The 11010-nt window shown below is 37.0% G+C and overlaps 1 protein-coding gene across 3 annotated transcripts in view; it reads left to right on the forward strand.

Moving 5' to 3' along the window:
• dock10 (dedicator of cytokinesis 10) overlaps window positions 1-5297 on the forward strand; it is a 142601-nt gene extending 137304 nt beyond the window's left edge. For 2 of the 3 annotated variants that reach the window (XM_057840002.1, XM_057840003.1), the window contains 5 exons: window positions 229-419; window positions 519-619; window positions 3976-4114; window positions 4224-4296; window positions 4505-5297. In XM_057840002.1, the coding sequence (XP_057695985.1) occupies window positions 229-419; window positions 519-619; window positions 3976-4114; window positions 4224-4296; window positions 4505-4560 (560 nt within the window). In that variant the 3' untranslated portion in view covers window positions 4561-5297. The remainder of the gene's footprint in view (window positions 1-228; window positions 420-518; window positions 620-3975; window positions 4115-4223; window positions 4297-4504) is intronic. The other variant, XM_057840004.1, reaches the window with a different exon arrangement.
• Window positions 5298-11010: the final 5713 nt, after the last annotated feature.

Consider the following 11010-nt stretch of genomic DNA (forward strand, 5'->3'; position numbering starts at 1 on the left):
ACGATACGTCAGTATGAATCTACGTCAATGAAAGACGCTTGTATCGAATCAAACTGCATCAAACTTTGTAAAGGGGCATATATCATAAAATTTGTAATTTACACTCCTATTACATCCATGTCAGTGAAAAAGTGTATTGGAACACTTTCATTTTGAGTATACATTGCATCCTGAAGCATCACTCACTGTTTTTGTTTCACTCTTTCTGTCTCTTCTGTTTTTTTCCAGCGAGTTCTAGCTTCCCATATCTGAAAAAGCGCATCCAGGTGGTGGAGCAGCAGAGTACGGAAATGAACCCTATCGAAGTGGCCATCGATGAGATGTCCCGTAAAGTATCTGAGCTCAACCAGCTGTGTAACATGGAGGAGGTGGACATGATACGACTGCAGCTCAAACTGCAGGGAAGCGTCAGCGCCAAAGTGTGTCTTCCTCACCTCTTCAAAGGCATATATGATATACTATCCAAGTCCTATTTTTTGAAAATTTGTCTCTGGTCTCGCATTGTCCATTCTCTCCAGGTGAATGCTGGTCCGATGGCTTACGCCAGGGCCTTTTTAGAAGAGAAAAATGCCAAAAAGTATCCAGACAACCAGGTTAAACTATTAAAGGAGATCTTCAGGTAGGATTGTGATGTGTAGTTTGGTTTTTAAACCCATTCACTGTCATTGACAGCGATAGACCTCCAATCCATTCAAAAGGGATTGGATGTCTATCGCTGTAATTGGCAGCGAATGGGTGAAATAACAAATGTTGGTGGAATACATTTATAGCAACCAAAGTCCCTGAAAATAAGGTTTGGTGTCACGATATGGAGCACAGTGTCGATTTGTGTGGCTCGCAAAAGTAAATCGTGTGGGTAAAATGCATTTTAAATACAAAGATGGAGGACTACAGAAATCAGAGAATATTTACTGCAAAAAAGTTTTTTACTAGAGAATTTTTACTTTAAAAAATGGTCAGATATATAAAATACTAATTTAAAACATTTAATTATTAGAATGTGAAATAAATAAAAACAGATTATTTTATGTACAGTGCCTTGCAAAAGTATTCGGCCCCTTGAATCTTACAACCTTTCGCCACATTTCAGGCTTCAAACATAAAGATATGAAATTTAATTTTTTTGTCAAGAATCAACAACAAGTGGGACACTTGTCAAACATGGTGGTGGCAGCATCATGGTTTGGGCCTGCTTTACTTCAGCAGGGACAGGGAAGATGGTTAAAATTGACGGGAAGATGGATGCAGCCAAATACAGGAACATTCTGGAAGAAAACCTGTTGGTATCTGCACAAGACCTGAGACTGGGACGGAGATTTATCTTCCAACAGGACAATGATCCAAAACATAAAGCCAAATCTACAATGGAATGGTTCAAAAATAAACGTATCCAGGTGTTAGAATGGCCAAGTCAAAGTCCAGACCTGAATCCAATCGAGAATCTGTGGAAAGAGCTGAAGACTGCTGTTCACAAACACTCTCCATCCAACCTCACTGAGCTCGAGCTGTTTTGCAAGGAAGAATGGGCAAGAATGTCAGTCTCTCGATGTGCAAAACTGATAGAAACATACCCCAAGCGACTTGCAGCTGTGATTGGAGCAAAAGGTGGCGCTACAAAGTATTAACGCAAGGGGGCCGAATAATATTGCACGCCCCACTTTTCAGTTTTTTATTTGTTAAAAAAGTTTAAATTATCCAATAAATTTTGTTCCACTTCACGATTGTGTCCCACTTGTTGTTGATTCTTGACAAAAAATTAAAATTTTATATCTTTATGTTTGAAGCCTGAAATGTGGCGAAAGGTTGCAAGGTTCAAGGGGGCCGAATACTTTTGCAAGGCACTGTATTTTCCCCTTTTTCAATATAATTTTTAAACTGTATTTTCCCGTTTTTCAGTATAAAAAAAAAAAAAAAAACATTTTTTAACTCGGTGTTATTTGTCCATATTCTGGCGTCTTTTTTTTTCTCTCTCTGTGTTTCATCAAAGAAAAAGCATTGGAAAAATTACACTAGGGAGCCAATATTTCCCCAGGATAGTAAAAACATGTAAAGGTCAAAATGGCCATGCTGGCTCCCGTTATAAATCTGAATTTTTGATATGCTGTAAACCTGATGTGTTATAATGCATTTTCCGCGATTACTTCTTTGGCGAGTCAAAAACATGGAAATAGAGAAATTTGTGTGTTGAGAGTCTTAACACCCAAAAGTCACTAGGAGACGCCAAAGGCCAAAACATGCATTTGCTTGCAAAGAAATTCTGTTGTTATGACTTATGGACTTATTTGGGCCTCTAACTATGTCATATGAAATATTCAAATTGGACTTTTATTTTGTATGTATATAAATATATATATATATATATATATATATATATATATATATATATATATATATATATATATATATATATATATATATATATATATATATATATATATATACATATATATACACACATCATAGTTAGTTTTGCTATTAGAACAATACTGCAACTAATGTCCACCGGGGGCATTAAAAAAAATGAAATAAAAACTATAAATGTGTGGATAGGTATGATGCCAATTAACATTTTTGAGTGGTTGAAAGTGAAAAAATATTCATAAATGACTTAGTTATCACACTTCAAAGGAAAAGCCATACTTTGGACAAAATCACAAGAATTTAGTTTGATTCAGAAAACTGCCATTGTGTAAAAACTGGGCATGCATAAAAAATTCAGTTGTTATGACTAATGGACTTACTGTATTTGGGTCTCTAACTATGTCATATGAAATATATATATATATACAGTATACTGTATATACAGCATAGGTAGTTTTGCTATTAGAATAATACTGCTATTAATGTCCATAGGGGGCATTAAAAAAAATGAGGGCTGTCAAACGATTAAAATCTTTAATCGAGTTAATTACAGCTTAAAAATTAATTAATCGTAATTAATCGCAATTCAAACCATAAATAAAATATGCCATATTTTTCTGTAAATTATTGTTGGAATGGAAAGATAAGACACAAGAGGGATCTATACATTCAACATACAGTACATAAGTACTGTATTAGTTTATTATAACAATAAATCAACAAGATGGCATTAACATTATTAACATTCTCTTAAAGCGATCCATGGATAGAAAGACTTGTAGTTCTTAAAAGATAAATGTTAGTACCAGTTATAGAAATTTTATATTAAAACCCCTCTTAATGTTTTCGTTTTATTAAAATTTGTAAAATTTTTCAATCCAAAAATAAGCTGATTGCTCGCCATGGTTGATGTCAATAATTACACCATGCTCACTCATGGTGCTGAAAGCCACTCAGCCAATCAGTTGGACCCAAGCGCCAGCATAGGGCGCCAAACACCAAAAAACAAGTAACAAGCGGGCATTACACTCTGCTGTCATTTTAATCTGTTTGAGTGGGGCATGTGCGTTAATTGCGTCAAAAATTTTAACGTGATTAATTTAAAAAATTAATTACCGCCCGTTAACGCGATAATTTTGACAGCCCTAAAAAAAAATAATAAAAGAATAAATAAAAACTATATATGTTTAGATAGGTCTGATGCCAATAACCATTTTTGAGTGGTTGAAAGTGAGAAAATATTCATAAATGACTTAGTTATCACATTTCAAACGAAAAGCCATACTTTGGACAAAATCACAAGGATTTTGTCAAAAAAAAGCCCACGGGTATATACATGTTTTGATAAATGACAAATATCTTGTAGGATTCTGACTGTTATTTGGACAAAATATCTCTAAATAATTATTTGACTTTCAAAATTTGTGTCAATTCATTTGATAATCAATTAGTTGTTGATTAGTCAATTCATCGTGGCAGCACTAGTTGGCAGACATAAAGGCCCTCCAAAGGAAACCATAACTATGATGTGGCCTGCCACAAAGATCAGTTTGACACCCCTGCCCTATAGTGTACTAAATGTAGTACTTTTCTGGTTTGTTATTCTTCATGCAGGCAATTTGCAGAAGCATGTGGTCAGGCGTTAGATGTGAACGAGCGTCTGATCAAGGAGGATCAGCTGGAGTACCAGGAGGAGATGCGAGCTCACTACAGGGACATGCTGAGCGAACTGTGTGCCATCATGAACGAGCAGGTTGTCGCCTCGTGTCGTGCAACCATTTCCGACATGACATCGTTGTCACCTCTCACGTCATCTGACATTATTATTGTTGTCCTTGTACTTCTTTTTTTCCGACTCGCAGCTGCAAAAACGCGTTCTCGCCTCCAGCGCCACTTCTCTCTCTAACAGCTCTCTTTCCACTCTTTCTAAGACTGGTATGTTATCATGCTCATAGTCACTCACTTCACTGTCAACATTTCCTGCTGGCATCATTAGACATATTGTGTTTTGGCTTAAAAAATATAAGAGAATTTTCATTCATTCAATAAGGAGATGCACACACTCGTTTCTACAACTTCCGCTTTAAATGTCACAGTCAATCCAGCTTTCCTATTTTTAGTTGTTATTAATCCTTGTGTCCAGATCCCTCATTCAAGGCAGCCAGGAACGGAGCGCCACAGCGGCTTCTGAACGGCTAAAAGACTCGACATGAAATTGACGCTCCCTGGGAGGAACCTTGTGCTTGTTTTTGAGTGCAGCAAGTGGTAGTAGAAGAAGAAGACAATGGAAAAAGAAGTGTGTAGACTGTGCTCGTGCTAGTCTGTTGTCCTGTCGTTGAACGTCACATTAGCTGGTGCACCGGTAGGTTCTGTTTATTTTGGTTTTAGAGAGAAAGGTGGCAAGCAAAAACAAGTTACTTAAACACAACACCATGCGCCTTCCTTCCTCAGCCTTGCCCTTTAGATTCAGTGACCTTACTGAGCTGGAGGTGTGTTCAGCTTCTCCACGTGTTTTATTTTTAAGGTTTTAATAAGTAAATTTGATCCAACATTGGATGCAGAATGTGTCATTTTCACAAGCATCTAAAAAGCTGGATGCACCTCCGCTCTATGTTTGAATGTAGAGCAGCTCAACAATGCTAATTTGTATCCTCGCTAACGTTACCCCAAATATCAGCCTGCCCATTTTCCAAGCAGAACCGATTAAAAAAAAAGAAAAAACAATAGTTATGTTTTGTAACATTTTTAAATGCATTGTTACTGTTATTATTTACTGTTTCGAATTGTATATAAGAAATATTAATATTTAAAACATTTGAAATGTTCCCTTTTTTAATAAAATATACATATAAATATTTGTTTAGCTGACTGAAAAAAGAAAACTAAAGTTTTATGTAAAACATTTAAATAAAATTTTGTTAATGTTGGAAAGTCATCTCATTGTGTTATTGTTGTGTCATACCCTTTCATTGATTTTCTGCAGCGCAAGTGATCGGGTGTCAATGTTTTGCTGGTCAAAGCAGAGTGCCTCGTTAATTTTTGATGATAAGGTGTTTTACGACACATTTGCATCACTTCACTTAATAATTGACTGTTTAATCAGCAGCTACTGTAACTTCTTCACTTGTAGTCCTTCAACACTGTCTTCAGTCATCGTCATCATCAAGGTGGTGTGCGCAACCAGCAGGCCGATTGGGTTTCTATCAATCATCCACAGAACGTCTTATTTACGCCCGGACTGTGGATGGCTCATGTTGCTTTTGAATCAGCAGCATTCAGAACGGGTAATGTTACCAGTATGGTACATACAAGTGTCTGGTCCAAACCCATTTGCTATAAGGTGAAAATCTACGATTTAAAGTAAGTTTTATCAATTTTATTCCATCCACTTTGAAGTGACAGACAACCATTATCATATGCATTTCAGCGGAAAGATTTTCATTTTTCTGTGTGTAATACTGTGAAAAACATATATTAAATAAAAGCCACTATATCTTGGAAAGCCCCCAATTCTAGCAAATGAATGCAAGTATCCCAGATTGCCTATTGTCCCATATAGGCCTACCTGTGCGAGTCTTGTCAGTCTTTATGAGGGTGGATGTAACTGATATCACAAAATAGCTGCGCTCGTAAGTGGTGCATTTTTTTTTTAATGTGTGTGTTTTTAAACTTTTTCTCAGTTATCAGAGTGCTAATAAATTCACGATGTGTATACTCCAGGGGTGTCCAAACTTTTTGCAAAGGGGGCCAGATTTGGAGTGGTAAAAATTTGGGGGGCCGACCTTGGCTGACGTCCTTTATGTCGAACAATATATTTAAGCAAATTTTAGCAATCCATTCTATGTGTCACATTTGCTTTAGTATTTTTCTAATTAATAATTTCAACAATCTCGCAACTAACCTTTGTGGCGTTCTCTTTCGACTCTCGGGCTCTTGCGAAATACTCCTGCTGTGAAATTAAACTAGCTTCAAGTTGCTTCAATTTCTCGCTACCAATCTTCCCTGTAATCTTGTCGTACGTGTCAGCGTGTCTTGTTTGGTAATATCGTCTCACATTGAACTCTTTAAAAGCAGCAACTGTCTTTTTGCAAATGAGGCAGACAGTTGTTGCGGATTTTAGTGAAGAAACAGTCCAATTTCCACCTATCCTTCAAGCGTCGGCCGTCGCAGTCAACGCTCTTTTTTTTGTTGTTGTTGATTGTCGCCATTTTAGAAAATTGGGAGTAAAGGCCACACGGGGTAATGTTGCTTAGAGTAATGCTGCCTTTTCGTGGGTAAATGAGGAGCAGCATTTAGTGGGTAAGATACTCCATATGCTGGTAGCAGTACTGCTGACCAATTTATTATGTCTGTGTGTGGGCCAGACGTTATTGATTTTATGACAGATGCTGGGGGCCAGATGAAATTTGTCAACGGGCCGCATTTGGCCCCCGGACCGGACTTTGGACATGTCTGGTATACTCATAGGTGGATCTACTATTCAGGCGAAGTAGGCGATCGCCTTAGGCCCCCAACCAGTAGGGGGCCCCCAATCAGCTGCCCTTGACCCAACAAGGGCTTGGGCCATCGGAGCCAGCAGCACCCCCAACTATTTGTCGTGTATAATTATGTCAGCATACCAAACAAACAAATAACAAGACAAAAAAGTCATTTGAATGCTGCATTTATATTATATTTCCCCCACACACACGCACAACAATGGACTGTTCCACGACGACGGACTGAGTATCAGTCGCTTAGCTTCATTTAGCGCCGTTTAGCTTCGATTAGCTCCATTTAGCATCGCTTAGCTCGGCTTAGCTGTTCGTTAGCTTCACTTAGCTCTCCCGCGTTTTTCACGCCACTAAGCTGGCTATTTTTACAGCTCACTTGCTACTTTGCACGTCGGCTATCGTTTATTTCGAACACATGAACGAACGCGTGCTCCATTAGAGCCAAAGTGCAGTGAGGGAGACGTTCAGAACAGGCCGCTAATGCCGCTTTTGACTTTCTTCTTCTTCACACTGAACATAAAATACACGACAGGACACCCTGTGGCGAAACAATGCAGTACAGTTCCAATCAGTCATACAATAACACTCAACAGCTGGTTAACAGCATTTGCTAACGAAGAAAAAAAATATTAGTGACACCACAAGCAAAGCCGAAGAATGTGTTTTTTTACGTAGTGTAAAGCTTTCGGTTAGCGGTTTAGCGAACGTACCTCCGGTGAACATTTCAAAATAAAAGCACGTCATGTTCATCATATAAATAACGATTTCTGGAGTTAATCCCACATATTTCAGAATTAATATTATAATATGTAGAGTGAATACTACAGAATACAGATTCTACACTAAGAATAGCTTTCAAATGACACTTTATGACAAATATGATTGGCAATGAATAATTATTATACTACTATTATATATAGTAGTATACTATAATAATAATGCCTTTTTTTTTTAAAGAATTGTTTTGAACAATGTTGGAAAGGCAAAGTCAGTGTTCTGAATCTGTTTACTTTCCATTCTTTTGCACTAGTAAATGTTATCAGCATTTAACCTCATTGTTTATTTGTGATTAGTTATTGTTATTTACATGATTATTTGTACTTTAATAAAGAATTTAAGTGTTCCAAAATGGTTTTGTGAATTAATAAGTGTCAACAAAAATTTCATTGCTAAATTTGAAAAAAAAAATTAAAATAAAAAAATTTTAAAAAATTATTAATCGACTAATCGTATGAAGAGGGCCCCTGGATATGTTTGCCTTATGCCCCAAAATTGCCAAGTCCGCCACTGTGTACACTTAAATACTTTGCACAAACATATTTTGCATGATCACTTAATAGGTGTTGCATGTCCCTTTAAACACATTTAAACTTAGCGAAACTTGCTTAGCGTCTGTTCTAAAAGCTGTCACACAAAATCACAGAGGAACCAAAAGTAAGATTATTATGTACACTTCTCCAAACATGAAAATATTTCAAATTGTAAATAGTGTTCTTGATACCTTTAAAGCTTTTTAACATATGTCACTTAATTACCTTGAGTGTGGAAATTAGCCTTGTGCACTATTAAATCATAATAATACATTTACCGTAAAATACTGTCATTTTTGGTTGCCTGAATTGAACAAATTAACAACAAACCAGCATAAAAAGCATAGGCGGAGTTTGACCTTTGTGTGTGTGGGGGGGGGGCAAAACATTGATAACTCCGAAACGCACTGTCAGCAATAAAATTAACTTACAAGATGTATGCTCGGATAGTAGCTTAGCCCATGCTCGTATATACAGGCATCCCAGCTGGCTGTGTGTGTGCATCAGGGGTTAATTTGTGCCGGATCCTGCTGGAACTAAATCAGGCACCTCTTGATTTTGGCCTCCTGTGTTCTGTGTTCCGGGACTTATTTGGGAAGATGGCACCTCTCATGTTATAGAAAATAATAATATTATGGCGAGCTAGGACAGGAGTCTTGAGAAGGAGTGTCGAACCACGGCGCCAATTAGACTTTTATTGACATTGAAACAGCACAAAATGACAACGCACGTCGCACTTGCATGCACTCGTGGGAGAAGACTTTTATTTCCGGCTTTTCCTTTAACCAAACCCTTCCCCCCCAGGAACTATACAACTTGGCAATATTACTTCCACAGGTGAATTTTGTTAAAACTCACTACAATATAAAATCGTATATTTTTGTTTTAAATAATATAATATTAATAAAAATGTATAAAATAAAATATTAATATGCATAAATTCATTTACAAAACAAATCCCAAGAATTGCATGTTGTTTGTAAAAATGAAACAATTGCATGTTGTTTAAAAAAAAAAAAAAGAGTCGGAGATTTGTTAGTGCACTGAAAACCTGGACCAACAAATCACGCCTCTGACATTTAAAAAAAAAAAATTTTTTGGAAGTTTGCGGCATCTAGTGAGCAAGCAGCCAGGATCAAACGGTATTTCAACATGCCAAAAAGAAAGTTGCAATTACTTTTTTCAAAAAGAAGGAAGATGGTTAAAAACGAGTCAGAAAAGCAATAACCAGCGATGAGGGCAGCTACAGCGATCATGCTAACGAGCAGGACTGGTTACAGCAGGAGGCTAGAGCCGCAGCAATTGGCCAGGTTCACGGACAGCCAGCCAAGCCGGGGCAGGAGGCCGCTACCGTGGAGACAGCTGGTCAGGTTCAGTGCCACCCGGAGTGGGGGCCAGAACAGGAGCAGCAGGCCAGTAACCTTATGGAAAATTCGGGTTTAAGCTGCACAATTTGTAAAGCGGTGGGAGCTTTGGGGCCAGAGAAGATGGGGGATGAAACTCAAATGTTTTTGTGTTATTTACCAATCTCCGATTTATGTTTTACAAGTTAGACCTGTTGACAAACTAATTGCTGACTGTACTGTAAGTCTAACCTGTGGTTATGTGGGCAATTGCCAATGCTGTTCAGAGTATAGCCTCAATAATTGTAAATTTTTGTTATAACATTTACATCATGGATATTATCTGAAATGAGGCTTGTAAGTCCCACAGCATGGCAAGTAGGAATTTTCATGTTGTTTTCAGCACAATTTTCTGCGTATGTTCCGGGACCTTTGCCCGTCTCAACTTGTTTGTTTGCTTTACAGCTTTTATAGACACCATCTTGCTGACAGTCTTAATTTTATATTCCTATATAGGAAAGTCAACTCCATGCAATGACATTTTTGGCCACCGGTGCCCCCCCCCCTTAATCGCTGCGTATGATAAAAAGAATTACATTTTAACTGATCATCAACTGAACATCACAAGATCAGAAATCAGGCTGATCGGACCATTTTTTAGAGGATCGGCATCGTTTTTTAAATTTTTCGAAAATAGAAATTAAAAAAAAAATTACGAGCATACGTAAAAGTATCAAAATAATCCAGCAATTCAATGGCATTGCCAAAAGAAAAAGATATATGTACGTTTTATACTCCGCAATACTCCCAGAAAAAAGCTGAAAAGGAAGCACTATAAACAGTACAGTACTGTACCATGATTGAAACTTTATTTATTTATTTATTTATTTTTAAGCAAAGATTTTTTTTCGGTATTGGATCGGGACTCGCTATCGGCAGATTCCTAAAATAAGGTGACTTGGACTCAAAAATATAGTGCAAAAAATATACGATATATACAGATGTATATATACGTATATACTGGACTGTCTCAGAAAATTAGAATACACAATATTCTAATTTTTTGAGACAGTCCTGTGTATATATACAGGACTGTCTCAGGAAATTAGAATACACAATATTCTAATTTCCTGAGACAGTCAGGAAATTAGAATATTGTGTATTCTAATTTCCTGAGACAGTCCTGTATATATACACAGGACTGTCTCAAAAAATTAGAATATTGTGTATTCTAATTTCCTGAGACAGTCCAGTATACAGTACAGTATATTGAATTAATCACCAGTCAAACAAAACAGATATAATTGACTTACATAACCCCATTCAGTCATTAAAAAATGCATTGTAAGTTCAACGCAGCTTTGTTGGATCACCCAGTCAATAAAGTCAACAAGACATTGAAATTAGCCGGCCTTGTAACTGGGCTCAACAGTTCAATGTCACCTCTTAATTAAATGCAAAAAAGTAATGGCAAAAGAAAATGTTTGAATTAAAGCGGACTCT

Source organism: Corythoichthys intestinalis, chromosome 6 (assembly GCF_030265065.1).
Source record: "Corythoichthys intestinalis isolate RoL2023-P3 chromosome 6, ASM3026506v1, whole genome shotgun sequence".
NCBI classification, from domain to species: Eukaryota; Metazoa; Chordata; class Actinopteri; order Syngnathiformes; family Syngnathidae; genus Corythoichthys; species Corythoichthys intestinalis.